Source organism: Monodon monoceros, unplaced genomic scaffold (genome assembly GCF_005190385.1).
Source record: "Monodon monoceros isolate NGI ecotype Baffin Bay Population unplaced genomic scaffold, NGI_Narwhal_1 Super_Scaffold_18, whole genome shotgun sequence".
Lineage (NCBI taxonomy): Eukaryota > Metazoa > Chordata > Mammalia > Artiodactyla > Monodontidae > Monodon > Monodon monoceros.
In genome coordinates, this window is record NW_021703774.1 from 69,675,588 (window position 1) to 69,692,508 (window position 16,921).

Sequence of the window (16,921 nt, forward strand, 5' to 3'; positions counted from 1 at the left end):
TATGGTTGCTGGGTCATATGGTAGTTCTATATATAGTTTTTTAAGGAACCCACCATACTGTTCTCCATAGGTGGCCATATCAATTTACATTCCCAGCAGTGCAAGAGGGTTCCCTTTTCTCCACACCCTCTCCAGCATTTATTGTTTGTAGAATTTTTGATGATGGCCATTCTGACCAGCGTGAGGTGACACCTCATTGTAGTTTTGATTTGCATTTCTCTAATAATTAGTGATGTTGAGCATCCTTTCATGTGTTTGTTGGCCATCTGTATGTCTTCTTTGGAGAAATGTCTATTTAGGTCTTCTGCCCATTTTTTGATTGGGTTGTTTGTCTTTCTCATAGTGAGCTGCATGAGCTGTTTGTATAATTTGGAGGTTAATCTTTTCTCACCTGCTTCATTTGCGAATATTTTCTCCCATTCTCACGGTTGTCTTTTCGTCTTGTTTATGGCTTCCTTTGCTGTGCAAAAGCTTTTAAGTTTAATTAGGTCCCTTTTGTTTATTTTTGTTTTTATTTTCATTACTCTAGGAAGTGGGTCTAAAAAGATCTTACTGTTATTTATGTCAAAGACTTTTCTGCCTATGTTTTCCTCTAAGAGTTTTATAGTGTCTGCCTTGCATTCAGGTCTTTAATCCATTTTGAGTTTATTTTTGTGTATGGTGTTAGGGAGTGTTCTGATTTCATTCTTTTACATGTAGCTGTCCAGTTTTCCCAGCACCACTTATCGAAGAGGCTGTCTTTTCTCCATTGTATATTCTTGCCTCCTTTGTCATAGATTAGGTGACCATAAGTGCATGGATTTATCTCTGGGCTTAGGAAAGCATCTTTAAAGGCAAGGTGAGGGAGGGGCATCCCAGGTATATGATCAGCTCATGCACAAATCTGCAATTGGTTGATGGTGAGGTAACAGGGTGGTGTCACAGAGGTTAAGATTATCAATCCTTAGGTGCCAGTAGGTCTGTGGTGCTTATGATCATCAAGTAAGTAATTTCTCCCATTTGGTTTTAGCATCTGTAAAACAACTTCAGGAAATGTGCATCAGATACTATTATCTAGGTACTTCAGAGAGGAAATAAGCAGAGGATATAGGGGAGGGGTCTGTCCTGGGAAGACCCCATAGGGTCCTTCTTGGTTACAAAGAGTCCAATTAAGAAATTCTAAAAACAATGGGACTTCCCTGGTGGCACAGTGGTTAAGAATCCGCCTGCTAATGAAAGGAACACGGGTTTGAGCCTTGGTCCGGGAAGATTCCACGTGCCGCGGAGCAACTAAGCCCGCGAGCAACAACTACTGAAGCCCGTGCACCTGGAGCCTGTGCTCCACAACAAGAGAAGCCACCGCAATGAGCAGCCTGCACACTCTAACGAAGCGTAACCCCCCCCTTGCCGCAACTAGGGAAAGCCCGTGTGCAGCAACGAAGACCCATTGCAGCCAAAAATTTTTAATTTATTTAAAAAAGAAAAGAAATTAGAAAAATGAGAATAAGCCCCAAAATGTAAAGGACAGAGATAAAACATATACATTAAATTAACAAAATAAAGCTAAGGTACAGTAGAGAGAGTCACTGAAGACCAAAGTTTGTAATACTAATGATAACGAATAAAATATACAAACTTCCGGTAAGGTTGATCAATAAAGGAAGAGAAAGGGAATAATAAAATTAGGAACTAAAAAGGAAATAAGCTATATATGAGAGATTAAAATGTGAGTACTCTAAGAACTTTATGCCCAACAAATTGTAAAACTCAGTTGAAACGTATGTGCTGTTTTCCTAGGAAAAATACCTACTCAGAAAGAAATACCCTTTGTGCTTCTGTAATGTAAATTGAATCTACAACGTCTTGCCACACGAAAGCACCAGGACCAGGTTTAAAAGAGGGTTCTATCTCTCTTTAAAAAGATCATTTCAGTCTCATTAAAACTCTTTAGAGAATATGAAGGGAGTTTGAAGAGGAATACACACACATAAAGTATATAAATAGAAGTAACCAGTTTAAAAAATTATTTTTAATAAATTTATTTATTTGTTTTTGGCAGCATTGGGTCTTCGTTGCTGTGCGCAGCCTTTCTCTCGTGGTGGGTGCGCGGGCTTCTCATTACGGTGGCTTCTCTTGTTGCAGAGCACAGGCTTAGTTGCTCCGCAGCATGTGGGATCTTCCTGGGCCAGGGCTTGAACCCATGTCCCCTGTATTGGCAGGCAGATTCTTAACCACTGTGCCACCACGGAAGCCCTAAAAAATTTTTTTATAAAGTTAACACCTATGTAGATACAGAACAGGTGAACATATAGAACATTGGTAGCATCCCATGTTCTTTCCCAGTCATACACCACTTCCTTGCCAGTAGCTATAATCAATCTCCTGAATTTTACCTTTTTTCATACCATTTAAGTATTCAATGTAGACAATATAGTTTAGTTTATCCTTCCTGAACTTCACTGAAATGGAATTATACAGGACATATGCTTTTGTGCCTCACCTTTTTTGCTCAACATATAAAATGTAAAACCATCTCTGTTGTTGCATGTTGCTGTAGTTACCCCCTTTTTGTTATTTTATAGTTATCCATTGTTTGTATGTAATAGTCTTCCTTTTTTAAAAATTTTTTTGAAGTATAGTTGATTTACAATGTGTTAATTTCTGCTGTACAGCAAAGTGACTCAGTTATACATATATTTTTTTTCATATTCTTTTCTATTTATGGTTTATCACAGGATATTGAATATAGTTGCCTGTGCTATAGGACCTGTAGGATCTTGTTTATCCATCCTATATATACTAGTTTGCACTTGCTAATCCCAAACTCCCAATCCTTTCCTTCCCCACCTCTCCTCCCCCTTGGCAACCACAAGTCTGTTCTCTATGTCTGTGAGTCTGTTTCTGTTTTGTAGATAGGTTCATTTGTGTCTTATTTTAGATTCCACATGTAAGTGATAACATATGGTATTTGTCTTTCTCTTTCTGACTTACTTCGATGAGTATGATAATCTCTAGATCCATCCATGTTGATGCAGATATAGAGTTTTTCTGTTTTACTGTTGGGTTATTTTCATTTTGACACTATTACCCAAAAATGCTGCTCTTAACATTCCTCTAATGTTCACTGGTGGATATGGACACTAATTCCTCTAGGGTATATACGTAGGAATGGAATCACTGAATGAAACAATGGATTTGCCCCAAGACTTAATTTTAAGCTATGGTATATTGAGCTAGCGTGGAACTGAATATAGAATTGGATAAGAGAAACGGATCCATACATGCAAGCTTGCTATATGATGGAGGTGACACTACATATCAATAAGGAAATAAAATTATATTCAATAAATGGTGCCCCAGAAGTTGATATTGCATAGGAATGGGAATGAAATTGGATTCTGTCTTAATCCATGTATAAAAATCAGTTCCCAGTTGGTTAAATAAATACATAAGTGTAAAAAGCAAGCCTTCAAACTTTTAAAGGCTAATACAGAAGGAGGAAAACTTTATGACCTTGTTTCTCAGAAAGGAGTTCATAAACAAGATATCAAAAGCAGTAAGCATACAGGTAAAGATTGATATACTGCATTATTATTAAAACTAAGAATTTCCGTTTATCAAACATCATCCGAATAAATGTATGAAGACTTGCTACAAACTGGGAGAAGAAATTTATAAGATATAATTTATAGGGCTTCCCTGGTGGCGCAGTGGTTGAGAGTCTGCCTGCCGATGCAGGGGACGCGGGTTCGTGCCCCGGTCTGGGAAGATCCCACATGCCGCGGAGTGGCTGGGCCCGTGAGCCATGGCCGCTGAGCCTGCGCGTCCCGTGCTCCACAACGGGAGAGCCCACAACAGTGAGAGGCCCGTGTACTGCAAAAAAAAAAAAAAAAAAAAAAGATATAATTTATACATTTTTGGTATCCAGAGTATGTAACCAAAAAAGTATTTCAAAACAACCCAGTATGATCCAGCAATTACCTTTTACACAGCTTAGGAAAACTCCTGCCCAATGATCACCAGAAAGCATTTTTTTGGAAAAGTAGTAGCAAGATTGATTATAATATATAGAAACTGGAAATATCCCAGATTAACAGGAAAAGGAATAAGTATATTATAGTTTTTTGTACAATGGAATATGATATGGTAATAAAAATTAATGAATTATAACTGACATGTAATGATAATGAATGAGTCTTAGACAAGATTAAATGAAAGAAACAAGACCCTAAAAATGATACACTAACTGATTTTGTTTTTATAAAGCAAAAAAAAAAGCCACCAAAATAAACAATGTATTGTCTTAATGTAGATAAATATATCATAAGCCATATTTTATTTTATTTATTTTTAAATTTTTTGGCTGTGCCACGTGGCTTGTGAGATCTTAGTTCCCTGACCAGGGATTGAACCCAGGCCATGGCAGTGAAAGCGCTGAGTCCTAACCACTGGACTGCCAGGGAATTCCCATAAAGCCATATTTTAAAATACCTTACCTCCTCTTCTTTCTCTTTTCTTTCCTGAAGAATTCAGTCTTAAAGCCATTTGGTAGGTATCTGTATGGGATGTGGAAACCATGGTGACCCTGAGCTGGGTGTTGGAGGCTTCTTGAGGTGAAGAGTTGGGTTATGGGGCGAGGGCAAGGGAATGTTAACCCAGCCTACGGTGTCAGAGCCCAAGTGGGATAAGAAGGATGCTCTTGTAATGAGAGTGCACAGTGTCGGGTATTAGGGACCAGCAAGGTTAGGAAGTGTCCATCTCAGATCTCCTTAATAAGAATTTTTAAAATTCTATGAGTAGGCATTTGCATTTCCTTTAAAGCCCCCAAGGTGATTCTGATATACATGGTCTATAGACAGAACTTGGAGAAACATGGCACTTGAAGAGTTTATATATGTAGAATATATACAGACACATATAAGCAGGAAAGCAGAAAACATTTTTGATTTTAGGAGGAAGAAACATAAGGTAAGGCACAGAAAAAATGAATTTGGCTATAAGGAGAATAGGAAAAAATAAAATATGAAGCCAATCCATCTCATAACTAAGTAAGATTTATCCCAGTTATACAAAACTTGTTCAACATTTGAAAATCACGTTAACAGGCTAAAGAAGAAATATCACAAGGTCCTATCAGTAAATGCAGAAAATTTTTGACAAAAATCTAACACATGTTCATGATAAAAAGCTAGCAATCTAGGAATAAAAAGAAACTACCTCAACCTAATAAAAGCTATATGTAAAAAACCCACAGCTGACAACTTCAGTGGTGAAAGACAGAGGTTTTCCACTATTATCAGAAACTAGGAAAGGAAGCCCACTTTTGCCGCTTCAGTACAATTTTGTGTTGAAATTCCTAACCAGAGCAGTTAGGCAAGAAAAAGAAAAGCCTGTGTTTATGGGGTGGAAGACTTAAGGTATCAGTACTACCCAAAGTGATCTACAGATTCAGTGCAATCCGTATTAAAATCCCAGTGATGTTTTCTGTGAAATAGAAAAATCCATCCTAAAATTCATGAGGAATCTCAAGGGATTCCAAATAGCCAAAACAATCTTGAAGAAAAAGAACAAAATTGGAGGACTCACACTTCTATATTTTTTTCTTTTTATTGTCCTTTTGCACTGGCTACGACCTTTAACTGATGTTGAATTTAAGTTATGAGAGCAGACATTTGTCTTTTCATTGATATTTGGGAAACTGTATTCAGTCTTTCACTATTAAGTATGAGGCAAAAAGAAAATCTAGGAAATTCCCTGATACGTCATTGCTTAGGTCCCAAGGTACCTAGCCAATCTGTGTGCTTATGTTTATTTTATATATAATTTCAAGGGTTTTTAGTTGTACTTAATGGGAGGATAGGTAGAAGTGTCTATTCCATCTTTGCCTGGAACTATATTCACCTTAATTTTTAAAGATGTTTTTGATTGATTTAGAATTCTCTTTTGACAGGCTCCTCCCCTCCCCTTCCTTTTAGCACTTCCAGATGTCTTTTCATTGCCTTCTGGCTTGCATTATTTCAGACATGAAATCTGCGTTCATTCTTATTTTTGTACTCCTGTATAGACTGTGTATTTTTTCTCTGGCTCTTTTTATTTTCTTCATCAGTAGTTTTCAGGAAGTTTATTATGATATGCCATACTTGATTTTTTTTTTAGTTTATATTGCTTCTGGTTTGTTTAGCTTCTTGGAACTTTGGGTTTATACTTTTTATCAAATTTAGAAAAATTTTGGTCATTGCTCTTTTTTTTCATTTTGAATTTTTTAATATTGTAAATGTCACATTATTGTGTGTATGTTTTTTGTTCTTTTCTATATGTTCGATTTTATTTTGGTAGGCAGTTAAGTTACTTGTGGATTGGTTTGGATTCTTTTGAAGATAGTTTTTAAGCTTTATTAGAGCTGGCTTTTATTCCAGAGATAGTTGAGCCCTACAAAAATGGATAATGTTACCCTCTGGGATCTCTATTGAATGCCCACAGTGTTGGGTAGTGTCTTTCACTCTCCCTAGTGGAATCTGAGTATCTGTCATCATGTGGGAGCTCTGGAAATTGTTTAGGTTATAATACTCTGGTGGTTCTTTGTCCAGCCTTATGGAATTTCACCTTGCACATACACAAGCTTAGTATTTAGCAATGTACTAAAGGAGACCCTTACACAGATTTCTAGAGTTATTTTTCTCCATAGCTTTCTCCACTCCAGTACTCTGCCTCACAAATTCTAACTACCTCAGCCTCTCCATATTCTGATCTCTTTTCAACTCATTAAGTTGGCCATTCTCTGCTTTGGCTCTACTCCCTCTACCTCAGTCCTTGTAAAGGCAAAGTGGTTATAGGAATCATCTCTTTCTATTTTATTTCCAATTTTCTCAGGGATCACAGTGCTATAGTCGCTGTTGTCCAGTGTCTGATAATTGTTTCATAAACTTACTTCAGGTTTATTGTACTTTGCCGTGTTTCTATTAGTTTCTGTCAGGAGGACAGAAATCTGGTATCTGTTACTCCAGCATGACCAGATGAGGAAGTCCACATGTCTCTTTTTATAATTGCTCTAATGTTTTTTTAAATAGATAATTATTTGTAGGAAAAAAATTTCACCATAAAATTATCTTTAAACTTCTCTTTCTAGCTTTACTGAAGCAGCAGTTGAGATTCCCAGTCCTCCTGAAACCCCAGCCAAACCTCCCGAACCTGAAAGTACCTTGCAGCCTGTGCTTTCTCTCATCCCAAGAGAAAAGAAGGCCCCACGTCCCCCAAAGAAGAAGTATCAGAAAGCAGGGCTGTATTCTGATGTTTACAAAACTACAGAGTAAGTAGTGGTACCTATCAGCTGACATCCTTTAAAGACCTGTCATTCTTCCATGTTTTAAATAATACTTTGACTATCAAGAAAAACAAAAAACAATACAAATGTAATATACACAAATACAAATCTCATCACAAACACCTCAGTGTTCACTGTACTCATGATATGTTGTTTGGGGCTAATTATTTTCCCTGATCTTTATCTTCTCTCTGCCTTTCTAGATTATATTTCTGTAGTTTGGATTCTAATGATGCCTGTTTTGTTAATTGAAATTAAGAAAAGGGACACTCTGCTTGTATCTAAAATGATCTTGATGGTTTTCTACATTCATTCCTCATTTGTTAAATGCTGTGTTCCAAACTATTTGCCAGATGAGTAAAATACTTCTTATTTTTAAGAATTTCATATTCCGTTGGGAAAGTTCAGCTTGATAAGTCCTCTGATGGAAACATTTTAAAACCTCAGAGAGCTATCAACTCACTATATCATTCATTAAGAAGTAGTTCACAGAGTATACTTGAGTTAGGTTTTGGACATTCAGCAGTAGTTTGCAAGATGGAGAAGGGCATTCCAGTTAGGATAGCATGTACCAGGGCACATACTAGGATGCGAAGACTTTTCATGTATTAGAACAACTCAGAAGTTCACTTTTTCTGAAATACGGTGTTGTGGAAAATAAGCATTGTGTGATAGGGACCGTGGACTTTACTGACTCTTAAGATATTTATCCCACTAAGCTATAGGAAATTTAAAATACTATTTTTAGAAAAGGAAGTGCAAATTTGTGTTTTAAGATAACTCTGGCTGGGCTTCCCTGGTGGCGCCGTGGTTCAGAGTTCGCCTGCCAATGCAGGGGATATGGGTTCGTGTCCCGGTCCGGGAAGATCCCACATGCCGCGGAGCGGCTAGACCTGTGAGCCATGGCCGCTGAGCCTGCACGTCCAGAGCCTGTGCTCCGCAGCGGGAGAGGCCACAACAGTGAGAGGCCCATGTACTGCAAAAAAAATAATAATAATAACTCTGGCAACAGAGTGGAAAATGAATGAGAGAGTTACTAATGCCAGAAATTCACAGTATCCATCAAAAGGTCATGAGGAATTCTTGAATTTAGGCAAGAAAAGAATGAAATTGAAAGAGGAACAGTTACATTTTAGAGATACATCTGACTTGGTATAGTTAAAGTGATCAACATATAAATCACAACACTTTATTTTGCATTGAAAAGATCTTTCATTAATTTGCCACTGAGGTAGATATCACATAAACTCTTTGTACTCCATTTCTGCTGCTTGGGTCATGAAAACGTTTTATTAGTTAGGCTTAGTTTCAGCTGCCAATGATAAGAAACCCTCTCAAATAACCAAGACTTTTTAAAGATAAACATTTATTTTCCTTTAATTTAAAAAAAGTTGTGAAGTACACAGTTCAGAGTTAACATGGTATCTTCACAGTGTCTTCAGGGACCTAGACTCCTTTTTTTCTGTTCTTCCATTTCAACACTAAGCTTGCGTTCCTATGGTTACCTTTTGTTCCAACATAACTGCCATAAGGTCTTCATTACAGAGAGGATAAAAGAGGAAAAGGGAGTAAAAAACAAGTATTGTACCTTCTTTGTAAGGAAGCATTATGGAGTGAATGTGTTCCCCTGAAATTTCATATATTGAACCCCTAATCCCCAGTGTGATGATATTTAGAGATGGGGCCTTTGGGAAGTATTGAATAATTATAGGTTATTTGGGTGGAGCCCTCCTGAATGAGATTAACATCCTTATAAAGAGAGACACAGAGAGAGATGATTTCTCTCTCTACTCTGTGAGTATACAACAAGAAAGCAGTATCTGCAAGCCAGGAAGAGGGCTCTCACTTAGAACCCAGCCCTGATCTTGGACTTCCCAGCCTCCAGAACAGTGAGAAATAAAATTTTGTTACTTAGACCACCAAGTCTATGGTAATTCATAGACTTACCATAGACTTACCTTTCTTAGTCTGACTAAGAAAGGAAACTTCAAAACCTCATTTACAGTTACTGACTGAAACATAGTCGTGTAACCATACTTCAGCCACAGGGAAGGCTGAGAAATAATGGTCATTATTTCAGGTGACAAAGCCTGAAAGAAAATTAGCATTGTCACTACAAATGAGAAAATGAAAATGCATTTGGGGAAGATCTAATACAGTTACGATTTTAAAGGAATGTTTTTGCTGAATAGAAAAGCAGGTATAAAGTTCTCCGCTAAAAACTATATTTCAAGCTTTGGTTTCTGGTTTTGGGTTTTTTTTTTTTTATATATTTGGTTATGCCGGGTCTTAGTTGCAGCATGTGGGTTCTTCGTTGCCAAGTGCGGGATCTTCGTTGCGGCATGTGGGATCTAGTTCCCTGACCAGCGATCGAACCCGTGCTCCCTGCTTTGGGAGCGTAGAGTCTTAGCCACCGGACCACCAGGGAACTCACTGTAGTTAAAGTTTTACTTCTACTTTTTGACTAATATATTTCTTCTAGATTAAATTCCTAAAAATGAGAGATTAATAATAAAATCAGACTGTTCCTCAAAAGATCAGTATCATCAACTACATTAGTGTTTTAAAATGTCTCTAGTCAGATAAAAGTCTTTCACTCTGAAAAGGACCTTGTTTATGTTAGAACTAGCTCTTCATCTCATAGAAATAAATGAGAAGAAAATGGTTTATTTTGGATATTTTTTATTTTATTTTTTTCGGTACGCGGGCCTCTCACTGTTGTGGCCTCTCCAGCTGCGCAGCACAGGTTCCGGACACGCAGGCTCAGCGGCCATGGCTCACGGGCCCAGCCGCTCCGCGGCATGTGGGATCCTCCCGGACCAGGGCACGAACCTGCGTCCCCTGCATCAGTAGGCGGACTCTCAACCACTGCGCCACCAGGGAAGCCCTTGGAATATCTTTTAAAACAGGTCAAATAATACACGTGTGCATTCTTACAAACTGTGAAGCCAGTATATTTTTGTGGGCTGGCTGTTTTTTGTTGGTAGCAATTGGGGTGGGGATTGTTTGTTTTGTTTTTTAAATTAATAAACAATTATTCAGAGCAGTTTTAGGTTCACAACAGAATTGTTGGAAAGTATAGAGATTTTGCATATACCCCCTGTCCTTATGCATGCACAACATCCCCTACTATGGACATCCTGCACCACAGTGGTACCTTTATTACAATCAATGAACCTGTATTGACACAGTATCACCCAAAGTTCATAGTAGGCATTAGGGTTCACTCTTGGTGCTGTGCTTTCTATGGGTTTTGGTAAATGTATAATGACATGTATCTACCACAGTAGTGTCACAGAATAGTTTCATTGCCCTAAAAGTCCTCCATGTTAGGGAAATTTGTTTTTTTGGATCACAGAATGGTACAAGGACATTGCAAGTTTACTCTTTTTTATATAAATCATTATAGGTTTTAAAGAACTGTGAGGGGAGGGTGTGATTGAGTTAAAATTGGATCAAGATTAGACTCCAGTATCAGTATGGGAAATTAATTAGATGAGGAAATATTAGAAGTTAGAAGACCAGTTAGGAAGCAGGACACCTTTGTGGTTCTCCAGGATAGAAGTCATGTCATGAGCTGAGGTGATATCTAAGGTGGCTGGATGTTGGAAAGGGTGGACTCTTGAACATTTTTTACATTAAAATTGAAATGAATTAAAGACTGATTGGATGAAAGGATTGGGCTAGAGTTAGTGATGATCCTGATGGTTTTTTTTGTATTCCTAGGTGTGTGATGATGTCATTAATACACCAGATAAAAGTGGTACAGCCAGTACTCCTTGGTTTAAGAAAACCTCTATTACTATGTACATGTATATAGGCACCAAAGAATGTCTTAGTATTATAGTCATCAAACTATTAACCTGTGTATTAGTTTTCTATGCCTGCTGTAATAAATTATTTAAGTTGCTTAAAGCAAGTCAAATTTATAGTCGAAATGGATCTCTCTAGGCTAAAATCAAGGTGTTAGCATAGCTGTGTGTTCCTTCTGGAGGCTCTAGGGTAGAATTCTTTTTGTTGCCTTTCCAGAATTCCTTGGCTTGGGGCCCCTTCTGTCTTCAGAACCAGCAGTGACAAGTTGAATCCTCACATTGAATCACTTCAACATTGGTTCTGTTTTCACTTTTTTTTTTTCCACTGACTGCCTCATTTTTGTTCCTCTTCCATTTATAAGGACCCTTGTGAGTAAGTTGGGCCCAGCCAGATAATCCAGAATAATCTCCCTATCTCAAAATCAACAGATTAGAAACCTCAATTTCTTCTACATATTCGCAGCTTCTGGGGATTTTGATTTGGGGAGGGGGTTGCATATTATTGTGCCTGCTATACCCTTCTAGGTTATAGGATTTGGAATGGGGTAATGAGGTTTTTACTTTTTATTTTCTATGTGTCTTTATTGCGTGAAGTTATAAAAATGCTGTATTACTTTTGGAATTTACATTTTATCTAATAGGAGTTTTAAGAATATGAAATATCATATATAAATCAGGTGAATTGGAGAGTGAACTTCAGACTTTAGAGTATACATTATGGTGAAGAGCAAAATATCGAAAAATTAACACTACTTTGAAGGGAGCCCTCCTTAGTTCTACGTTTGTGGGGTAAGGTTTCTACTTTTAGTACTCCTAAAAGTACTGCCACTGTCGTGTAACGTTTTGGGCAGATTACTTAGTTTCTCTGGGAGTGGTAAAAATGAAGCTTGATGTACAAAGTGAAGCTGTTGAACTACACAGTTCATATCTTAAGGTTATCCTGGCTCTCAGATACTGTGACTTCTAAGTTTTTTAAAATAAGAAACTCTCCTCATATACTTCCTTTGATTTATGGGCTACTTTTGAGCACTAAATCTATTACAGGAAATGGGATAACTAATTTTCAAGCTTACAGAATATTGCTTGTTTGCATGGGAATTATATATGTAAAATATAGATGTATTTATTATATATTATATAATACTATATTATTATTTATATTACATGTATAACACATAATGTTTACACTTAGCTGTCATTTCCTCAAAATAGTATGTATCTTTGGAAATAAAATGAAAGCATGGTGCCATCTTACATTTGATATATTATTTAAATTTTCAGAATGCTTTCGTATTAAATCTGTGGGAAATGGTAAAGTAAGGGTTACTATCTACTATTTAAGAAATTGACACAGAAAAGTTAAGGAACTTACTAAGTTTATAAAATTTATCATCGAAATCATTACTGGGGTTTTGAACACTTAGAGGTCTCACCATTCTTGTTTTACCACTGAATCATGCTGCTTGTCAGAAACTGAGGCTCAAAGGGTAGTGGATTAAAATTTATTTGTTATAGATAATCTAGTGGTTAAGGTTGGATTAAACACCAGAATATGGTTAATTTTCCCCTGAAATGCTTTAGGAACATTCTAGGTTCTAAATTCAATTTAAATATAGGAGTGTGGACTGAATGAATGCTGAACCTCACACCATTCCCTGTATGAAGTGGTTTTGAATTTTTATTTGTTAATAAACTCTATTTTTTAGAGCAGTTTTAGGCAAAATGGAACAGAAAGTTCAGGGATTCCCATATGTCCCTTGTTCCCATCCACACTCAGCCTCCCTCATTTCAGCTAGACCTAACCCTTTATTTGACAGATGAGAAACTGAAGCTATTAAAAGGTTAAATGACTTGCTCAAGTCACACAGACCATTTTTAGCAAAACAAGGTGAAAATTTCAGTTTACCTGCTTTTATCTCAATCACTAAGAAAATGATGAAAATAACTTGAGTGAAGTATTTATTTATTTATTGCAGTATAATTAACATACAAAATTATAGTGGCTTCAGATGTATAACATAATGATTAGGTATTTGTGAATATTGCAAAATAATCACCACAATAAGTCTGGTTAAACTGTCACTATGCATAGTTAAAAAACTTTTTTTCTGGGCTTCCCTGGTGGCGCAGTGGTTGAGAGTCCGCCTGCCGATGCAGGGGACGTGTGTTCGTGCCCCGGTCCGGGAAGATCCCACATGCCGCGGAGCAGCTGGGCCCGTGAGCCATGGCCGCTGAGCCTGTGCGTCCGGAGCCTGTGCTCCGCAACGGGAAAAGCCACAACAGTGAGAGGCCCGCGTACCACAAAAAAAAAAAAAACTTTTTTCCTTATGATGATAACTTTTGCAACATACTCTCTTAGCAACTTTCATATATGCAATACAGTATTATTAACTATAGTTACCATGCTGTATACTACATGACCATAACTTACTTCTTTCATAACTGGAAGTTTGTAGCTTTTGACTCCATTCACCCATTTTGTACCTCTTGCCTCTGGCAACCACCAGTCTGTTCTCTGTGTCTGTGAGCTTGGTTGCCGGAGTGTGTGTGTGTGTGTGTGTGTGTGTGTGTGTGTGTGTGTGTGTAGGGGGGGTGTTCATTTGTTTGTCCTTTGCTTTTTGTTTAATATTTACTTATTTAATTTTGGTTGCATTGGGTCTTAGTTGCAACATGAGGCATCTTCGTTGCGGCATGCAGGATCTTTCGTTGCAACATTTGGGCTCTTCATTGCGGCTGTAGGCTTCTCTTTAGTTGTGGCCCGCGGGCTTAGTTACCCCGTGGCATGTGGGATCTTAGTTCCCCCACCAGGGATCGAACCTGCATCCCCTGCATTGGAAGACGGATTCTTAACCCCTGGACCACCAGGGAACTCCCTCATTTGTTTGTTCCACATACAGGCGAGATCATTCCGTATTTGTCTTTCTCTGTCTGACTTACTTCACTTAGCGTAATGCCCTCAAGGTCTGTCTATATTCTCGCAAATGGCAAGATTTCATTCTTTGTATGACTGAATAATAGTCCATTGTGTATTTGTGTATGTGTGTTTGTGTGTATATGCTTACATATATAGCATTTTCTTTATCCATTCATCTCTCAATGGACACTTAGGTTGTTTCCTTATCTTGGCTATTGTAAATAATGCTGCAGTGAACATGAAGGTGCAGATATCTTTTGAAGGTAGTGTTTTTGTTTTCTTCAGATAAATACCCAGAAGTGGAATTGTTAGATCGTATGGTAGTTCTAGTTTTAATTTTTGGGGAACCTCCATACTGCTTTCCATAGTGGCTGTGCCAATTTACATCCCCACCAGCAGTGCACAAGGGTTCCCTTTTCTCCACAGCCTCAACAACACTTGTTATTTCTTGTCTTTTTGATAATAGCCATTCTGACAGGTGTGAGGTGATAGCTCATTGTGGTTTTGATTCGCATTTGCCTGATAGTGATATTGAACATATTTTCATGTACTTGTTGGTCTTCTGTGTGTCTTCTTTGGAAAAACGTCTAGACCATCTGCCTATATTTTGATCAGATTGTTTGGGTTTTTGGCTCTTGAGTTGTATGAGTGAGTCCTTTATAAATTTTGGATATTAACCCCTTGTCAGATATAATTTGCAGATATTTTCTCCCGTTTAGTAGTTTTCGTTTTGTTGATGGTTTCCTGTGCTGTGCAGAAGCTTCTTAGTTTGCTTATCTTTGCTTTTCATGCCTTTGCTTTTGGTATCATATCCAAAAAAATCATTGCCAGGACCAATGTCCAGAGTAACATTTTTTAAAACAAGAGTAGCTTCATGTTTTAAATTTTTTAATTAACTATATTGTGGTTAAATATACATGGCATAAAATTTACTATTTTAATCATTTTAAGTGCACCATTCGGTAGCATTAAGTACATTACCTTGTTGTGCTGACAACACCACTATCCACCTCCAGAACATTTTCGTCATCTCAAACTGAATTGTTTTGTTTCTAAAGTATGAATTCTGATATCGCATCCACGCTACCCAAGTGTGATGATATATGTAAAACCACTGGCATACAATAGGCACTCAAAGTAAATCTTAGTTGTTTCTTCTGCGTCTCACTCTCCGAAAGAGTTGTTTCCTGTCTCCTAAAAGATGTTTCCTATCCTCTTTTTTTTTATAAATAGTTTTATTGAGATGTAATTCACATATCATACAGCTAACCTATTTCAAGTGTACAAGTCAATAGTTTTTGGTATATTACATTATTAATTTTTTAAATTGTAAAATTCTTATAAAATTTTAGCTATTTTTAAGGTTACACTTCAGTGGTGTTAATTACATTCACCATGTTGTACAACATTTACCACTGTCTATTTCCAAAATTTTTTCATTACCTCAAACAGAAACTCTATAATAATTAAGCAAAAACTCCCCACTCCTTCTAAAACTCTCCACAGCACATAATAAATGTCTAATGTACTTTCAGTCTCTATAATTTGCCTCTTCTGGGTACTCCATGTAAATGGAAGCATACACAGTATTTGTGTTTTTGGGTCTGGATTATTTTATTTAACATCTCTTTAACTTTCATTCATGTTGTAGCATGTATCAGAACTTCATTCCTTTTTATGGCTGAGTAATATTCCATTGTATGTAGATAGCACATTTTGTTTCTCTGTTAACGGGCACTTTGGTTGTTTCTGCCTTTGGGTATTGTGAACAATGCTGCAGTGAACATTGGCATACATTTATCTGTTCAGGTCCCTGTTTTCAGTCCTTTGTGTATAAACTTAGGGGTGAAATTGCTAGACCATATGGTAATTCTACATTTAGCTTTTATTTATTTTTATTTTTACTTTTAATTCCTTTTGTTTATCCCCAGAAGGCCTCAAAAAATTGTAGCAGCAGTCATGCTTTTCCCTCCCCAGATGAATCTTTAGTAAAAGGCAAAAGATACATTAGATGATGAAGAGAAGCACGAGTATACATGCAGCTTTTAAAAGAACCACCAAACTTTTCCACAGTGGCTGTACCACTGAGTATTCATTGTATAGTTAGTTAGTGATTTGGGATCTTTCTTCTCTTTTAATTTATGTGTTTTCACATAAAAATTTTCCTCTTAGCACTGCGTTTACTGCATCACGTAAGTTTTGTTCTGTTTTTGTTTTCATTCATTTCAAAGTATTTTCCAGTTTCCCTTTTGATTTTTTTATTTGACCCATTGGTTGCTTAAGAGTAGAGTATGTTGTTTAATTTCCACACATAAGTGAATTTTTCAGTTTTCCTTCATGTCTAGTTTCATTCCTTTGTGATCAGAAAAGATATTCTGTATGGTTTCAATCCTTTTTAATTTATTGACTTATTTTGTAGCCTAACATATGGTCTGTCCTAAAGAATGTTTCATGTGCACTTGAGAAGACTATGTAATCTGCTGTTGTTGGGTAGAGTGTTATTTCTATTTCTGTTAGATCTGATTGGTTTATAATGTTGTTCTAATACTTACTGATCTTCTGTGTTGTTGTTCTGCCAACAGTTATTGTACAACTGTCTGTTTCTCTCTTAAATTCTGTCAGTGTTTCCTTCATATATTTTGGGTCCTCTGATGTTTGGTGAATATTTTGGCTTTGTTTTTTTTTTTTTTTGCTGTACACGGGCCTCTCACTGTTGTGGCCTCTCCCGCTGCAGAGCACAGGCTCCGGACGCGCAGGCCCAGCGGCCATGGCTTACGGGCCCAGCCGCTCCGCGGCACGCGGGATCCTCCCTGACCGGGGCACGAACCCGTGTCCCCTGCATCGGCAGGCGGACTCCCAACCACTGCGCCACCAGGGAAGCCCTGAATATTTTTT

At 37.4% G+C, this 16,921-nt stretch overlaps 1 protein-coding gene and 1 non-coding gene across 2 annotated transcripts in view; one reads left to right on the top strand and one right to left on the bottom strand.

Annotated features, from left to right (window-relative positions):
• Positions 1 to 16,921, top strand: part of ASH1L (ASH1 like histone lysine methyltransferase) — a 214,098-nt gene that overhangs the window by 94,055 nt on the left and 103,122 nt on the right. The window contains 1 exon segment of the mRNA XM_029227664.1: positions 7,106 to 7,285. Within this exon segment, the coding sequence (XP_029083497.1) occupies positions 7,106 to 7,285 (180 nt within the window).
• Positions 15,950 to 16,060, bottom strand: LOC114900192. The gene has a single exon (XR_003794797.1). It is a non-coding gene; the product is annotated as a U5 spliceosomal RNA (small nuclear RNA).